Source organism: Saccostrea cucullata, unplaced genomic scaffold (assembly GCF_032062105.1).
Source record: "Saccostrea cucullata isolate Sc308-1 unplaced genomic scaffold, CSIRO_AGI_Scuc_v1 ctg2498, whole genome shotgun sequence".
Classification (NCBI taxonomy): Eukaryota; Metazoa; Mollusca; class Bivalvia; order Ostreida; family Ostreidae; genus Saccostrea; species Saccostrea cuccullata.
The window spans coordinates 88,915-108,785 of NW_026920678.1; the positions used below are offsets into that span (position 1 = coordinate 88,915).

The following is a 19,871-nucleotide window of genomic DNA, read 5'->3' on the forward strand; positions in this document are numbered from 1 at the left end:
CATCGCAATGAGTGCTTTGTTTTTAACCAGCTACATGGGATTTAACTAGCAATTTTTTTTAATGCATTGATAAGTTATATTGTTGTTCATTATGCTAATACAGTTAAGAGTTGCAAATTATTTCATTTTCAGGTATTATGAGAAATACATAAAAGTCATATTTTTGTGTGACGTCACAGTAAACTTTTCCCGTATAACTTAGGCCCCGCCCCCTTATTCAAGCCTTAACAATGCTGCGTTTCACAAACACATCTTGTTCATATTGTTTAGTCGCGCAGGTATGTTAAGGTTACAACCAAATATTCTATTTGTCTATATGATATGACGTCAGTAAGCTAAACTGTATGTATTTCTTCAAAATCGGTATCTAAGATTGATTTGAGGTTGTAAAAATGAATCAAAATATGCAAAGGCTTAATATAAACCGAATTTTGTCGTTTCTGGGTCCCTGTACTTATTACAGGGAATAAATACCAAACCCGTGCCGTCATAACTGTTGATCATGCAGTAGCAGAGTTAAAGTGAAAGGTAACGAGGACTCATGTAAAGAAACACAAGAAATCGGAGTTTAATAGCATTTAAAATGAATATCAAGTGTGATTCATAGGGAAATAAAGCTTACGAATAAGGTATGCTAATATAATTCTACAATTTCTTCGTACAATAAAAGCAGGCAGGGTGTTTACTTACCGATCAGCCTTTCCTCTGTCGTTCGTAACAAAAAAAGAGATGCAAAAGTTCAACACTACACCGCATACTTTGAAACTTAATTTTTGTTTCTATATAAAGTTCTTATTCTATTGTTATTTGAAAGTGCTGCTAGAATCGTATGATTTACGGGAATCGATGCATTTTTCCCATGTTATGAAGAAAATGTAAATATTTTTGAAAGGTCTGGTCCGAAAGTGTTGAATTATTATTTCTGTGATAGGACAGTAGGATTCTAGCAGCACTTCTCGTGGTGAAGAGATGTATTTACATAATTATAATTACAAATTGAAATTAATTATCCCCGGGGTAGTGTTGAACTTGTCACTTTTCCATTAAGGTATATCTTCTAATTATAGACGTCACGTGGTGACGTCGTGGTTAAGTGCTTCCTGTAGTATAAATCCCTTTGAAGTCTATAGAATGCATAATAACAGCAAAAAATATATCCTTGAATATTCCAACTATTAGTGTTACATAATTATAAAAGAGTGTTTATTCGCCGAATTCTCATCCATGTGCTTCCTTAACAAACCCGCGCGAAGAAAGAAAAACATTTATATCAACAATTAGTAAGTAATGCTTATATACTTTATGTAGCATCTTCTTTGAGGTATATTTCTACAATAATTTCAACCAACAGATTTTATTTATTTGGTCAGCAACAATAAAGAGCACTTGATTCGATACTGAAATATCGACTCGAAACTATAAGAAAATAGGGTGTGTGTGTGTGTGTGTGTGTGTGTGTGTGTGTGTGTGTGTGTGTGTGTGAGAGAGAGAGAGAGAGAGAGAGAGAGAGAGAGAGAGAGAGAGAGAGAGGGTGTGTGTGTGTGTTATTCTTGACAGCTCTGTATCTGCACCTGTACCATTAATATTTTGAAAATTTTCATTTTTGGTACCACCAATTTGAAAAGCTTAGAAATAGTAATAATAAACAACAAAGAAAAATTGGAAATTCAAAGACGTGAGTTGTGTGTAAGACGTAAGAAGAAACCGATTTGTTACTAGTAAAATGACAGTACATACATGAATGAGTAATACGACAATACAAAGATCATGAAGACGTCTTTTCTTCTTACATATACACACTACTGTATCTTATAATTTCAGAATATACATGTACATCTAAATGGATCACATACCCGCCTGTCAGAGGCTTTATTGACTGTGTGGTGAAGTAGAGGGTCCTACAGAAGTGAGGATAAAAAGAGAAGTAATGGACACTAAGAAGATGGTGAACAAACCTGTGTACATAATGAGATGATTGGACAGAATGAGGAGTGGGAGTAGACGTGAGGGATTCAGATTGAGGACTTCAGATCACGATTTTATGTTATGGCCTCCAGAACACAAGGTGATATGTGATGTCTCTCAGATCAGCCTTTATCGTAGACCACAACACACAGTCATCCTGATGGAGTGTGACGATCTACCTCCGGGATTTGCCAGACTTAATATGATGAGTCCATCAAATGATGAAGATGTTAGATCCTCATGTGTAGAGATCAAAAACAACGTGTATATATCTAGTACATTATTCCGTGATAATCACTTACTGTATCTACAGACCTATAATTTTGCCTCCTCTTCTAAATCTCATGGTCCTTGTGCTACATATTGTCAGGATGAAATATTAGAATCAGATTGTGCATTCTCTTTTCGATCCCATCACTGGCCAGCATTAGCTTTACCATGGATACAGAGATGTTGTCAACAAGTTTGGCCGTCTGATATAGTTATATCAGATATAACCTCAGGATTCCATGTTGTTCCTATCGGCAGCACTCCTGTCAGCATACAAGAGTGGAGAATTTCATTTTCCATAGCGGAACAAAAATTAGTTTATTCAATGAATCACACTCAATTTTTATGTTATGGTCTTTTAAAAATATTTCTTAACGAATTAATTAATTTAAATGAAGATTCGCCCATTCTATGTTCATACTTCACAAAAACTGCTGTATTTTGGGCAATTCAATCTAACAACGCCTTGACTTGGACACCTGAAAACTTATAGCCTTGTTTCTTGCAATGCTTTAAATTATTAATATATTGGGTATTTACTGGAAAATGTCAAAACTTTTTTATTCCAATGAACAATATATTCCGATTTAAAGTAACTGGATCCTTACAAACATCATTGTTTAGTATGTATGAATTGTATTGCAAGGGTATATCAAGTCTACTACTGAGTAAAACGTTAAGACCGTTCCTCAGTCAGGCCATTTTATACAGAACATTGAGAGTCTGTACTGACAGTACAATTTATGATGTCAGTGATATTACGTAACACTGTCATGCTTAAAATGCGTGATGTATATCAACATAAAACTTGCAATAAGGTTAACTACAAAGCTAGTTACGTATCCCGATTGTTTACATTGTCATGTACATTAGGTTGTGCCTTAGATATTCTATATATTGCAATGTATTTTTAGAGAACATGTAGGTATGAACAATCACTCAGATGTTTACAGAAAGCACAGGAGAGAATGTCAAGGTCATTGATTATCTACAATCGCCATGTCAATGTAGATATGTACAGACGTTACACGGCTGGGATGTCTCTGTGTCGTAAAATGAGAATTGCTGTAGTAAAAGATATTAAGCTACACAATGAATTCGCATTCATTGATGAACTTATATTATTATAGAGCTGTAGATTAATAATGAGAATGGCAAGCTAATATTATATATTCCGCTTCTAGTGATGTTACACATGTTGTTTACATGTATACTGAATTTCCACAGACTGGTGACACTGACAAGTCTCAAAAATCTCTACAGGATCTACAGACTCTGCTGCTCTTTGATGACGCGGTTTGTGTTCATCTTCTCCTCAGAGATATTTCGTGGCAAATTCTGGGAATCTGTCAACAAATCTGTTGGAATTTCACCGGAGCCCAAGAATCTTACCAACAATCCATACAACAACATTCTTTTAGCAGGATCCAGAAAGCAACGCTATTTAGAATGAGTACATTTTTTCAATGATAAATATAATAAAATCGATATAATAAAAGTACTCATACGTATATACTACACTTGCCTATCTCATTTCAAATCTTAATAGTGACATTATATATTTGTGTAAGAATGATAGTGATTTATCAATTCAATCATCAATTTATATCATTTGCCTTTTTAACAAGTGCACAATGCAAGTAATATTTTGGTATTTTTTGTTTGAATACTATTTATGAGTAATTAAATGACCTATTAATATATTTAAATTGAGGATTTCTGATTTTTGGTAAAGAAAAAAGATTAATAAGCTAGGTTGAGAACATGAAAAGATCTCTTGTTTTTAACAGTCTTATTGTCCTTCACTCTACATGCTCTATTGTTTAAAAAAAAACCCCATACTTTTATAAATGTTAAGTAAGTAAAACTTGAGCGAAATATCATTCGTTTATGGACAAGTTTTCTTTTTAAAAAAGTAATCTATGCATCGATTTTATTTAATAAAATTTATGAAATAAAAATGATTTTTATTCAAGTCTCATTGTGTAAAATAAAAGGATCTGCGGATTTTGTCAGTTTTATTTTCAAGTTTATACATCAGGTCCCAGGATCATAAACGACTTATTTTAAGTAAAAAACAGTATATGGCCCTAAAACTATTAAGAAGTTCAGCAGTTTAAACTGAAAATGTTTTCCAAATATGTATTATCAATCTGCTGTTATGGCAAAATTAGAATATCATTATTAACTTTTTAAAAACATGATAGGTGATCGAAAGTTTGATTTGGGTCTACCTCAGCTTCATTATCCTGGGACTAGGAAAGGGCAGATGAAAATTACGTAAACGTTAAGGAAATACATACATTGAAGTGTCAAAGAAGAATGCATACAATAAAGGTGATAAATAAACAGTTAATAGTAATTAATAAACTATTAATGCAAAATAGTTATCCCTTCTTCTAGAATGTTTTATATTTGAAATATAGTTGCACACATAATTTTATTATTCATTGAAATGTAATTATTTTTTTTATTATTATTTTACTTCAAATGAAGAAAAATATGGAGATAACGAACAGTATTCAATCTCAAAATCCATAAACAATACAAAATAAGAGCAGAGCAAACACGGACCTCCGAAACATCAGAGGTGGGATCAGGGGCCATGGAGGAGTAAGCATCCCCTGCTGACCGGCCACACCCGCCGTGTGCTCCTTGTCATTATCTGGAAATAGCGGAAAAACCCGTCGTCAATTCAGTGTATAAATACAGAACTAACAATAAGTATGAAAAACGTCAGTCAGCATTTGACTCAATGATAAATTGTATTCGCTGACATGGTCATTGTATCGCCCATAGAACTTACGAAATGATGACTTTAAACGAGACGGCTGATATTCTTCTTTCATCAACTTGCTTGTCAATAATTTATCTCGTTTTAGAAATTGTTCATACGTAGAGCAAGCTCTTGCGTATCGAATCAATTGAGATATATTAACTCCGTATTCAGGTGATGAAGGTATATTGCTCCATAAGTAAGGGAAGATGACGAAAGAAAAGTTTAAGTCATCACGTTTATCATATAGCTTGGTTGTTAGATTACCATAATTGTCCTTTTCAAGTAAATTATCCAAGTATGAAACAGATGCGTCAGACTCTGTGGTATCTTTAATCTCAAGCTCACCAGGATATATCCTATCGACGTAGGAACGGAAATCACCATTGTTAATATAATTGACAATAAGCCGTCGATATATCTTAATGTCGAGTTGAAGGCCACAGCAAGTGTTTTTTCTTCTTTTCACGCATAAGATTTTGCACAAATTCTGCTTCATATGAATATAAAAATAGGTCCGCTAATAATGGAGCGCAATTTGTACACATGGGAATTCCAGTAGATTGTTGGAATTCTTGGTCTCCAAAAACCACGTAGATTTTGTCAATCAGAAACTCGAGAATCTCTTTGATGTCAATTTCAGAGTACTTATGTGTGCAATCAGAATGTGTTCTAATAAAATAATTTAATTTCAGTTGTAAAACACGTCATTTGATAGGTTAAATGGTTTTATCCATTTTGTATAACATATAAATTGCCTACGTCATAATGAGTTACATCAAAAACGTATTACTCCGCTTGACATTAAGTTTTAAAATTTGCGATATTTGTCTTATTGTGTGCATTGAAATTAAATTATAAGGAATGAAGCTTATTTCAAAATTATGTTATGCGCAGTTTATAAAGCGTAAACTACCCCAAGTTATGATATATCGTATAACATAAGTTGAAATCAGCTTCATTCCTTAAATAATTTTGCAAATGACCAATGACCAGATAAATTAATTGATGAGTTCCATTTTTTTTTAAAAAAGCAGCTGTCAATGATGTCAAAAAGCCTGTTTTTAAGCTGTTGATTTCTTTTGATTTCAAATTGTTCAAAAGTTCTTTTGGATTTTTAAGTATCCACATCTGATTCACACCATTTCCTGAATATATTGTTGCACAGTACTCCTGAAGTTTTTCCTTTACCACTGTCAATATCTTTTTAAGGAGTAACGAAAGAGGCTTGGTTGAACATTTAATGGAACCCTTGTATACATTATTTTTTTTATTTTCCTGCAATATCTTGTACCGTCTATTTTTACAGATCAAAATTTCTTTTAAATTTCACAATGCATGTTATGACGACGACACATTTAAAAAATAAATTCTGCATTTTAAATAATCAGGCATAACTTTTAGGATTTCAACTGGTTCAATGGATTCCTGAAGTTTCATTCCATTAATATTAGTGATGTCAACGAGTAACCAGTTAAACGGGTACTCGATCGAAAGTTCTTATATCGAATACTAAAAATGGTACTCATTTATTCGGATGTACAGTCAAACTTGTCTTAGCGGCCACCCGAAATCAACGGCCACTCGCGATCAGCGGCCACTTTCAGTTCCCCCCGACGATTTTTACTATATATTTTAACTGGAATAAACAGCCACATGTGTAACGCGGCCAGCGGCCACTCAAATTCCCCACCCACAGCCCTATTGACACTGTAATAGGCGGCCATTTCGTCACTTACTGTGATTCTATTATGTCTTTTAAACTGATTTGCTTGGGTAATTATATCCCGATAGCCAATTAAACTAGTTATTAATGCAATTAAACACAGTACTATTAGATACACTGAACTCTGTTTGCGTTCATGAAAAAACCTGTTAGATCAATTTGTAATTATTTTTCAAGATCGCCGATTGAAAAATAAAAATAATTTAAATGCAATTGATACTTTCCTCTACCTAAAGAAATCCACACCCTTTGGATTTTGATTCCATGTAGAAACCCTAATTGCTACTCTTTTGAAAACAAAGTGCTTCATGTGGCATGATTATCTCGTGAATTTCACTATCAGCAGACATCGATAGGGATTAGTTACGCTCCACTGCATATGACACCTGTGTTGTGGAATGATTTTCAACTGCGTCAATACATCTCTCTGATCAACTGGTCAATTTTATTTCTGTGTCTTATGTTACATGGAAATTCTGACAGCTTTATAAACAATAAAATTTACCAGACTTTAAAAACTTCAGGAAGTAAGTTAATTGCCGATGAATTAATGGGGGGGGGGTTACACTGCTGACCATTTTTGAACATATGCAAGTGAAATTTTTATTGACATATTCTTACTTAAATTTCTATGCTTTATTTTATTTACCATTAAACTGTATTTTTGTGTATTTTGTTTTCTTCATAAAAAAAGGATAATAGTCAGGCACTGTATGAATTTCTTGTTTAACTAATATGTAGGAACAGAAACATGCACAAAACCTATAAAAATTATAATTCTTTAAAAGTTTTTTGAATGAGCTTGAATTATTATATATACACATAAAAAGCTTTTGTTAAATGACCTGTTTTATTATTATATTCATTTACCTGTAGTGCTTAATGTTGTTTATCCATTGCCTGAATGTTCTTTTCGAGGGCAAACTGGAATAAGAGGCCACCTGTCTTAAGTGGCCAGTTTCCATACTTCCCAACGGTGGCCTCTTAAAACAAGTTTGACTGTATATTTTTTCTAATTCCAAAGTACATCTTTATTTGTCAAAAACCTCTCAAAACATAACATAAATGTGCATACGATAATTGGAGTGCCGTCGCCTACACCTGTAAAACACCCGTAATCGCCTTTGGCTTTGTCTATACCTTAATAAGTGACCAAATCCAATTTGATTGAAGCGTCTTCACATACCAAAACTATAAATCATTAAATTTTGTAATTATTGGTGTATCAATTTGATGTCTTTTGTTTCTGTGTGTATTTCTTTAAATAAATGAATTAAGAACAATGAATCATTTTCGTGAGACTCTTTCTTTTTTAACATGTACTCCAGATGTAAAAGAAAGAACATTGGGTTAAACAGAGTATAACTGTTTTTAAGAAAACAAACTTGTATTTACAATTTTATCGCGTTCCCGGGTACTCGATCAGAAAAAAACGTCTTTGTAACGGATTATCAAATATCGACCGATTTGACATCCCTAATTACTATGGATAGTACTAATCGTTACTTTCATGGTACGCCTGTATCAATAACACTTCCAGTTTTGACACAATTACTATGATTCACTTCGAAAATAAAATTTTCAGAAACAGTGATTTGTAAAAATCCTGGCCTTTTAAATATAAAAATTTAAATATGATGATATTTTCGTGGATTCCTCCTACATAATGTCATTGTGCACTTCCTACCTTTCTTTTTGATGAGACACTTATTTCTGGTTTCTCACGGCAAACCATGCATTTTGCCATTATAATCATATGGGATACTGGGGTTATCAGTTAGCAAGCTCATTGCTCATAGCACCTCTAATTTCATTCTGAAAGCAAAATGCAGTTGAGTGTTATTAATCATAACATCTGCATATCAAGTAGGGTAGTTATAGACAATTTCAAATTTAGGTTGAGTTTGTTTTATGTAGCTTGTCTCCATGAATATGCACAGACACTGGACTGCTCCAACTATCGGCATTTTATCTAACCCACAAGAATTCATCAAAACAGATATAATTTTGAAAAAAAATATTGACTTTTATTTTAGTATGCACGCTGGGTTTATGAATAAGACTATCGTCTTAGCTTAGATTACACAGTCATATAAAAATCATCAACACGAACATAGCTTTGAAAGTTGGCAACCCAGTCAATAAAGGTAGAAAGTTCAGATGCGTAATAGATAAACATTCTAAAAAGTTTAAAGTGTAAGAGAACCTATATATCATTATATTTTGTTTCAAAATAATTTAATTTTGTTTATAATCTCGCCTCTCATTGGTTGATTTCCAAAAAGGACCGCAAAATATATCGTATTTCGTCTGGTTTGGTATGGTGACACACCCCCTTGACGACCAGCTTAATCATCTTATCCATGCAATCCCCTCATTTCCAGTCCTCGGAATCCATGGAAAAATAAAGATATAATAACTGTTTCTTTAACTTCAAACACCTACTCGATCTTACCTCATGTAAACACAGATCAGGGCTGCTAGATCTATGTAGCAGTTATTTCCTCCCCTCGCTTTACATCACTTCCGTTACTACGGTTGTAATATTGGCAATTGCGCGGTAAATTTGAACTCCTAAAAGCCAACACAATTTTTCACAAAAGGTTGTTTAATTATTTCAAAATTAAATTATAAGGAATGACTCTACTTCTTGGCCAAATTATTGAGTATAATCTGGTTTGGGTCAGTTTACGCTTTTTCATAATCCGTAAACTGACCCAAACCAGATTATTCTCGATAATTTGGCCAAGAATTAGTGTCATTCCTTAAAAAAGCATACAGGTTATCATGTTCATAAAGGCATATAATAGATGGACCTTCTAAAATGAGTGGAGACTAAGGGGACTTGAAATCTAACAATATTTCCGAAAAAAAACATACAAGTTATGATGGAGGCATCTGTTAACTAAAAATATTTTCCAAGTAATATATCGATTCAAATAATGAAGATGTTTTAAAAAGCCTTGGCGGGTAGACCATGAGATGTTTTTTATGTTGTCTTCTAAATCTTTGATTTCTTAAGGTTTTGCATCTTTTTTTTAATTTTGATGGATTGTTATACATGTATAAGCTTTGATAGTTTTGAAAGCATTGGGGGGTATTTTGATCTTATTTTTGAACGAATAATTTTTCCTTTGCATGTACATATATTTCTTTTTGAATTTTAAGATAATCTTATCTTCTCTGTAAAATAGTTTTCATAATGCACTGATTTTGTTTGCCAGATAGTCTAAAAAAAGAATCTAAGTTTATTCATTTTTAGAGGTACAATACTTGGACACAGATTTTAAATTATTTTTTTCTCTATAATATTACGACTTATATATGTTAATAGCATTTCACATAAAAAAATCATTAAGAAATCTTATTTCATTTAAAAGTTATAAAAAAAATTCAAAGGTTTTAGTGGGCTTGATTGACACATCCTTGCATTTTCACAAATTTTAATTTCAATCTTAGTACTTAGGAAAAGTGTATAAATGAAAAATTCAGAGTAGACATATGTTCGAAAGCAAAACAAACACACAATATATTCTCAGTCCCTGCAGTTGTGTTGAACAGACTCTTACGTTTGAACGCACCCGATGAATCGTAAACATCAACAAAAACAGAGCTCATGCCCTGGTTACAAAAACTGTGTACATAACACGAGTGTGTTCGATTTACACTTAGCTCGGAATAACGATACTTGTGAAGAAGGTCTGCTTTCTAACATTTCTATTCTGAATAAAGTTATCTTTCTGGATTAAAGTTATAATATTTCTCATTAATACAAAACAAGATTGTCACTTTTCCGAAGGATTAAGAATAAAATTAAAAGAACTTTATTCGGTATTAACCAATATTTGCCCCCCCCAATCAAACTTCGATGGAGAAATATTTAATTAAGTTCTTGAACAGGGGAGTTTATGCTGACTTCAAAGCACTGAATATTTTCATAAGTAATGACGTCATATGTACGTAATGACGTCACAAACATGACGTTAGTTTCAGTTTTTTTACGAATTTTACTGAAAAATGTACATATTTCGTCGATATTTTGAATAAAAGTCACCGAGCGCATGTGTGTTCAGGATCAATATTTTGATATAATATGTAGAATGATAATATCAATGAAATATGTCAATATTGTTCCTGAACAAACATGCGCTCTATAAATTTTAAAGCTAAAATTGTTGAAATTTTGTTCATTTTGTCATCTTCCTGAAAAAGGATATAAAATCGGACTAGTTTGTGATGTGATAAAAACAAAAATTGTGAATACACTGCTTTGACACTATAATATTTTCCGTTAATTTATATTTCTCATACAATTTATTGAATTCAGAACATTTCCAGAAGTTTTCAAAATTTGACTTTTGTGGGGGCAAATATATGCAATATACCGCATATAGTTCTTTGTGAAAGTGCAAGCATGTATCAATCAGACCCGGCCAAAAAAGCCTCAATTCTTTTATCGACACGATAGCACCTACAAGTCTTTAAAAATGGGTTAGGCCGATGTATTATAAGTTGATATAAGGCTTCATAAAACATAAAAACTATGGTTACAAACACCATAAAACTAGTCACAACTAAGGACAACATGTTTGTCAATCATATTTTAAAAAGAAATTGAAACGAAATTGAGAAATTTTTAAGAAATTAATTTTTTTTTAAATATTTGGACCAAACCCGATCAAAAAAAAAACAGATCCCGATCAGAATTAACACAAAATGAATAACATGTTAATTTATTGCCTCTTCATGTATTTACAATGAAGAAATCTATTTCATTTTCAAGTTCAATAATGTTTTAACTCTTATAACACCTGATCAGAATAGTGTTCTTGGGGAAATGTTATTTATTTATTTCCAATAATTATACAATTTTGGTTGGGATCTGTCCTCGTCAGATTGAGGCAAGTGAGAAAAAAGCTGCAGATCTAGATGACAGCTGACAGCTGTTTATATCGTATTACGTTGCTAGTGAAATGACCTCGATCCGCTCCCCTTTCTTGCAATTAGACCTGCACCGGAAGTTTATTGTGCTAAGCGATCTCGATGTATTTAAAAACAATGCGAGATTCGCGGGATTGGAGTTATGTCACTTGGAGGATCATACTAGTGTTTACAATGTCGGAATAACATAAAAAGTAGGTTATTTACAAAAGTTACGATTTAGGGAACTGTCTGTTAGTGTGTCAATCTTTTGTATAAGATTATTTGTTATATTACTTCCACCCTAATGGAGGAAACTCGGATTGACAACATGTCGATAAAAACAAATGACATTAAACTATTAAATATCAAAATCATAAATCGTAACAGGTATTTACGTGATGCATTCATTTACAGCAAAATTTTTACAAGAAAGCATCCAATTTGGATGTAAATATTTTTTTTCATTTTCTTTGAAAAAATACAAAAAAAAAATCATAAAATAATTATCCTGGCGTATTGTATTTTCAACCTATTTAGATATTATTTATTAATTTATCACAAACTTTATAGAACTTGAAAAAATATGGGCGTAAAATGTTAGCATATGTGTCTATAAATAAAATGATATATAACACAAATTGCAGTTTTGTGTTTATTTTATTTATGTGCCATGATTTGGCGAGGGTACAGTTTTCCTTACAAAAATATTAGCGTCTTGTGTTTTCGACCTAAATATAGTATCAACGCCCAAGCAGCATTGGCTATACATATCCATTGGATATTCCAAACAATAAAAATACGATTGTCTGTCCTTCAAAAAAACATTAAACAGGTTGCATATTTTGGTTGCAAATAAATTTATTTGCTGGTTGAATCCATCTGTCAGTAGCTGTGCATTTCCAAAAAAAATCAATGAAATTACGTTGCATTTTTCAGTAAAAATCTGTAAGAAAGTGCTCATATTTAAGGTAGAAAAAAAAATGTTTGATCCACCGATTCATTTCAATATTCATGCGTCTCTTTGACAGTGATCTTAATTTTCTTTCAGAAAAATTTCATCAAAAAATCTTTGTAATTAACCGATTACGGCTTTGATTAATCAACAGATAAAATTTGCATTAGTAAAAAGACTAGAATTTCTGACATCGGACTAAAGCCATCGGGCAAAATCCGTTGAATTAATTATTTTGGGTATTTTCAGTACAGTTGTGCTTAAAAGGTATTTTTCTAAGTGTAGCAACCAAAAATAATGTTCTACCGCGCGGAATCAGAACGGGGAGCAGATTGGTAAAAATAGGTTGAAAATACAATACGGTCGAAAACAGGATGCGAGATGATAAGAGTTAATGTCGGCCTTTCAATGCTGAAACCATTGTTTAAAAAGATTGACTCAGAGATCTATAAAATAAAAAGTTGGTTTGGCATTCCTCCTTAATTTGCATGACGATTCACCTGTGCTGTGTTCATATTTTATAAAAACCTGTTGTTTTTTGGGTAATTCAGCCTAAAAACGTCCTTGTCCTTGTCCAGGGCACCTAAAAATATTTTGCCTTGTTTTTGGAAATGTATTAAATTATTGTAGCAAATCGTAACTTTGACTTTCTGTCAACAATGTCGGTTCGCATTTCCTCGAATCAAAACAAAACGTAGCCTATAAGATTTTTAAAAAAATATCAATGTGCGATTTGATATAAATTGAAAAAGATGAAGAGATTAATGTTTGATATTTTGAAGTTAATGTGGACGAATACGGAATTTTCATTTTAACTTTAGAAGCGACGACAATGAAAGAAATGCGTACAATATCATGAGGGGTGTATGTACATCTAATGCAAATGTCGATGTATCCCCACGGCCACATACTGTCTCGTTTGAAATAATGACATGAAAGAAACTACAATTATTCCATTTATATCACAGGAGAGTTGAACATACACCATTTTGTAATGAATAGGATTAAAGAAATAAAATTAAAAATCAACATTTTCAAGTTCAAGGTTTCATGTGATTAGTCAATAGTCAATATTTATTCTGCATTCATGAATTTAAAAACTAATGCATACCTCCGGGATTCTTGACGAATTACCAGTATATTTGCACTGTAAACGACGTTTCGTCAAACGATAATGGTCTGCGACGCAAAAAAGGAAGGGGTGGGGGTGAAAGGGGTATTCAAAAATTGCCTAAAAATCTTCATTTGAATATGCTTTACATATGAGAACTTTTTAAATTTGTAAGTTAATATATTTTTGAAGCAAAAGCAATATTCCAATTTAATTTTTTTTATGGTATTTGTAGATTCATATAACAAAGTGATCGACCCCCGTCTGAAAGACGCGCGGGAACGTGATTTATTGCGAAAGAGGGAAGGGGTAATTTTCCGCTATTAAATCAAAACTGGTCGTACAAAAATTATACAAAAAATTATGAAGATTATTTTTACTACCAGCTACCTAAAGAAAGTTTTTTTTACCAAAATTAAACGACAGGTTTTTTCACAAAAAATTGTGAGGCTTAGAAAATTCATAGTTTTTCAGTTTAAGGTCTTTAAAAATTGTTTTGATGATATGTATATCAAAAAGATGACTATGTTTTTGTGCTAAATAGTTAAAGGAATAAGCCAATGAAATTTGACTTATATATCTAACCTGGTTTTTTTGAAAATCAAGGTTTAAGTAGTTCATTGATTAAAAATTTTCTCTCCTTGTAAACAACTAAAAGGGGGTAACTTTCGGAAGTTCCTGTCCAAAAACCACTCGAACGATTTTGTCCAAAATATGCATACATGTAGTATATATAGTCATGTACTAAATATACAAAAATAACGAAAATTAAACGACAGGAATTTTTTGGGGTATATGTGTTGTACATCCTTAAATGTTTCCTTTGTAAGACATGGTAAACTACCAAGCCTAACTGTCTTACATAAAAGTTAAAGTTTTTCCAATGAATTTTGAAAAACCAATTCTTTTTAAATAGCATTTTAGTATGCACCAAATTTTAGTGAACAGTTAAGTCACAGAGCAATGCTTGTTAACAACATGGCAGATTTTAATGCAAATTTTTTTTTACTATTTTGTAGGACATTCCACTAACTTTATGGTGTTTGTTCACCTGCCTTCTAAGCAGCCTCAGGACTACTGGATATCTCAAGGGGCTGCCCTCTTGTGTTAACTGAATGACTATAGGGCAGACTACTCTAAAGCATTTAAAAAGAACTTTTGTTTGTCAGTGTGCTTGGCTTATTGCACAAAGGGTTTGAAAGTTAAAACATTGTATAGTATAGAAATTTCACAAATATTCCATCCTTTGAGACTTTATTTATATGTTATAAGAACTTTGATAATATTACAAGTATTGGAGTGCATTTTTTGATTTTATTTCTATAGGATTCATAATATACTTTTGTATATAAATGTATTTTAAGTACAGTTTAATATATGAACCATTTATTATTGCTGTGAATTTCACCTTTAAAAGTTTCAAGGTTGAATAACTACCATATTTTCTTAATGTTTAGATTCAAAGCATTGAATGTTAATCGCTATATTGACTTTCTGTTAAACATTCTATACATCTTTATATACAAGTTGTGATTAGTAAATATCTCATCAAATTTTCTCCTTTACAATTTAATCACTTCGGAATTATCGAAGGAGGTAAGGGGCCTTTCTTTGGTTTTTATTCACGATCTTTGGAAATATATGATTTCATGCAATTTTTAAACCTTTCCATTGAACATAAATTTCATGTCAACTTATCATTTTTTTTTTGAGTTCCGTATTTGCTCTTCTCCAAATTAAGTATTGTTTGAATTGACTTTGGATCTAGCACTCTTTAAGGGGTACCTGTAAAGTGCGAAACGAAATAGAAACGAAACGAAACGAAACGAACTGAAACGAAACGAAACCTACCGAAACGAAACGAAATCAAAACGAAACGAAACAAAACTTTCAGAATGATTCTATTGTCTATTTTTACTTCAAATGAAATTTATATAGTTCAAGCACACAGGCTTCGCTTCAAGCTCATACACAGGCGTACGCGTCGGAAGGATATTAAAAGGGGGGGGGGGGTTAACCAACAAAAAGGTTAATGCCTATATAATGCATATCTTTGCAAAAAAGAAGAAAAGTTGGGCTAACAACCCCCCTCCCCCCGCTTCCAACGCCTATGTCATATTTTATTAATATATTACTGAATAATTTACCTTCTTAAAATTGACATCGCTTTGAGAGACTTTTTTTGTCAGTTAAATCGTTTTCGACGTTTCTTATGGAGCCTCTTTTTTGCAAACCACTCATTTCTTCCTCGAAAATTACCTCGATAAAAATAGGACTGTATGTACGTAGAAAGGATACACAAGATTCCGGTTGTAGTTACATGTATAACTGAACAATAAAATCAGACACCTCGGAATAGATTACTAAATACTCTAAGTCGATGGTTTTTCCTAGGTTTTAAGACATTCGCAATACAACAGTACAGTGACTTTATTTCTACCCGTACATAAACAAGCCTTTACATGTAACAACATCAATTTTGATTGATATGTTGTATTTAGAAAAATAAGGACTGAAAATAAGAGTAAGATATAAAAATTAGAAAATACTGCACATATTGAAATTATATATGCATAGTACGCTCGTGCATATTTGCAGCTGGTAAACATGTAAATACATCATTAGACTGAGAAGGGAGCATAATTTAACAATAATTTAAAATTTTATATTAAAAAGTGCTTGAACTATATGTACATAAATTTTATTTGAAGTAAAAAAAAAGTCCACATGCAGTTACACATATGTACATTGATTTGAAAAACATTTTGATAGTTTTGTTTCGTTTCGTTTCGGCGGGTTTCGTTTCGTTTCGTCGTGATTTCGTTTCGTTTGGGTAGGTTTCGTTTCGTTTCGGTAGATTTCGTTTCGTTTCGGCAGATTTCGTTTCGTTTCAGTTCGTTTCGTTTCTATTTCGTTTCGCACTTTACAGGTACCCCTCTTTAAGAGTATTAACAATTTATTCAAATAAAAAACAGCAGATCCTACACATTGAATGCTAGTTCAGGCAAACACTCTTGAGAGAGAAAATAATGAATGTTAAAAATAATAAAAAAAAGTATAATGTAAAATTTAGGATTTGCTTAATATGCCCTGTTCACATGGAGTGTTTAAGTTACTGCAAATTAAATTTGAATTCACGTTCACATACACTGAGAACTTAATGTCATAAGTTTAATAGGAATTTCTGTGCATTAAAAATTACTTTGCATCAGATCCGTGTAAAAACATGCGTAAGGCCAGAAGTAAGTCACAGGAGACATGTTGGAGGTTAGATATAGGTTATGTTTATTTTCTGAAAAAAAAAATCACTGTCTTCTGTAACCTTTTAGGAAAATACGAGAACATGCAGAAATTCATGATGTCACAGTTAGCATATAGGAGGTCATATTGGGAAACCGATTTGTATGTTTTTAATGCATCTTGTGCATGGAATTTCAATAAAACTGAAAGTGCGAATTTTTATTTCTTTCGTACAGCAATTTCATATTTTTGAAAATTAAAGGACAAGATCTGTATTGAAAGCTTAGCTAGCCCTTTTCATAATAAGGTCATCTTAAAAAATGAAAATGAAGTACAAGTAATGGGGTTATCTATATATCTATTTTGCAAACCGAAAGTAGACACGGATATTTTTCACAGTTGAAAATTCTCCCTGCAGGTGACATTCAAGGTATGTATATTCTATACAGTAAAATTTTTTTTATTGACATAATGTTCGTACTTTATATTTATACCTACACTTGAAAATGCTATTAAACATGTGCACTGGAATATGGTAGGATATTTATAACCCTTTTTATATAAAAGAGCAATCCTTTTACAGATTTATATGTGTAAACTGGTCATTGTTCCTTTCAATATCAAACAACAGAATGAAATATAAATGTATAACTGTGTTTAAAAGTTTTTTTTTAATACATGAATGAGAAATACAAAACAAAGGTCATGAAGACGTCTTTTCTACTTACATGTATACACACCATCATAATTTCAGGATATACTTCAAAATGGATCATATACCCCGCCTATCAGAGGCTGTGTACGTAGGACTGTGTCGTGAAGTAGGGAGTCCTACAGATGTGAGGATCAGGAGAGAAATTGAGGACACCGTGGAGGTGGTGAATAAACCTGTGTACATAATGAGGGGATTTGATAGAATGGAGAGTGGGAATAGACGTAAGGGATTCAGGCTGAGGACTTCTGATCATGATATCATGTTCTGGTATTCAAACCACAAGGTAATCTGTGATGTCTCTCAGATCAGCCTTTATCGTATCCCACAACACACCATGATTCTGATGGAGTATGATGATTTAACACCGGGATTTACCAGACTAATTCTACTGAGTCCGTCAAATGATGAAATTGTTCGATCCTCCTGTGTAGAGATCAATAATTACGTGTATGTATCTAGTACGTTATTCCGTGATAAACACTTACGGTTCCTACAGATCTTTAATTTACCTTCTTCTTCCCATTCTCACGGACCCTGTGCTACATTTTGCCAAGATAATACGATGGAAGCAGATTATGCATTCTGTTTGCAATCACATCACTGGCCGGCATTAGCTTTACCATGGATACAGAGATGTCAACAAGGTTGGCTGTCTGAAGCAGTTATATCAGATATATTAAGATCAGGATTCCATGTTGTTCCTATCGGCAGCACACCTGACAGCATAGAAGAGTGGAGAATTTCATTCTCCTTGGCGGAACAAAAACTTGTTTATGCAATGAATCACTGTCAGTTTTTGTGTTATGCTCTGTTCAAAATATTTCTAAAGGAAGTAATTAATTTTAAGGACGATTCTCCTTTTCTTTGTTCATACTTTATAAAAACTGCTGTATTTTGGGTAATACAGAATAATAATGCCTTGCTCTGGACAGTGAAAATGTATTACCTTGTTTCTGGGAATGTTTTAAATTATTGATACATTGGGTATTTATTGGAGAATGCCCAAACTTTTTTATTCCGGAAAACAATATGTTCCGATTCAAAGTAACTGGATCCGTGAAAACATCATTGTTCAGTAAGTTGTATGAATTGTATTGCAAGGGTATATCAATTCTACTACGGAGCCAAACGTTAAGACCTTTCCTCAGTCATGTCGTTTTAAACAGCTCATTTAGAGTCTGTACTGACGAGGACAGTATTATAAATAACACTGAACTAAATATTAGTTTATTCAAAGAAATCTATAAATTTTCACAGGACGTTTCAAGTGTTGTAGAATATGCAGCTCTCATGATGAAAATTGAAATGGTAATTAGTAAGAGGTTGACTCCATACCAGGAGGCTACATTACAATATATAACATCAGACTTATTACGAAAGACTGCCATGTTAATACAGTATGATGTGTGTCTAAATAACAATCGCAAAAAGGTTTATTACAATGCCAATATTGTATCCAGATTGTTAAAGCAGTCATGTGCATTAGGTTGTGCCTCAGATATTCTTTATCTTGCAATGTATTTCTACAAAACGTGTAGATATGAAGAGGTCACTCAGTTGTTTACAGAAAGCTCTAGTTAAAATGACAAACCCATACATTATATACGATGGTCATGTAAATGTAGGTATGTTTAGACGTTACACAGTGGGGATGTCTCTAGGTCATAAAATGAGGAATGCTTTAGTGACAGATATTGAATTGCACAGAGAGTACATATACATTGATGAACTCATTCTAGAGCAGAAGACCAGTGAGGAGAATAATGAGAATATATTGTTCATCCCACCTCTAGGGATGTTACACATGTTGTTTATATTGAATCACCACAGACTGGGTGACACAGTCAGGTCACAACAATCTCTACAGGATCTACAGACTCTGCTGCTCTATGATGACGGGGTTAATGTACCTACTGTCTATAGAGATATTTCGTGGCAAATACTCGGTATCTGTCAACAAATCTGTGGGGACTTCCCGGGAGCTCTAAAATCTTATCAACACTCGTTACAGCAAAAACCATTTCACAAGATTCAGGAAGCAACTCTGTTTAGAGTGGGCACACTTTCTTTTATATATACATATAAGATGTAGTGAATTGTTTAAAAGTCGTTACTACACACATATATTGATCATTGCAATTTTTGAAAGTGATATTTAATGTTAGTAAATTAATGAACTCGATTTTTAGTTTG

General features: G+C 32.6%; 1 protein-coding gene across 1 annotated transcript in view; it reads left to right on the forward strand.

The window, feature by feature from the left end:
* LOC134255625 (uncharacterized) overlaps positions 1 to 19,093 on the forward strand; it is a 91,017-nt gene extending 71,924 nt beyond the window's left edge. The window contains exon 2 of the mRNA XM_062738160.1: positions 17,718 to 19,093. Within this exon, the coding sequence (XP_062594144.1) occupies positions 17,731 to 18,654 (924 nt within the window). The 5' untranslated portion in view covers positions 17,718 to 17,730 and the 3' untranslated portion in view covers positions 18,655 to 19,093. The remainder of the gene's footprint in view (positions 1 to 17,717) is intronic.
* Positions 19,094 to 19,871: the final 778 nt, after the last annotated feature.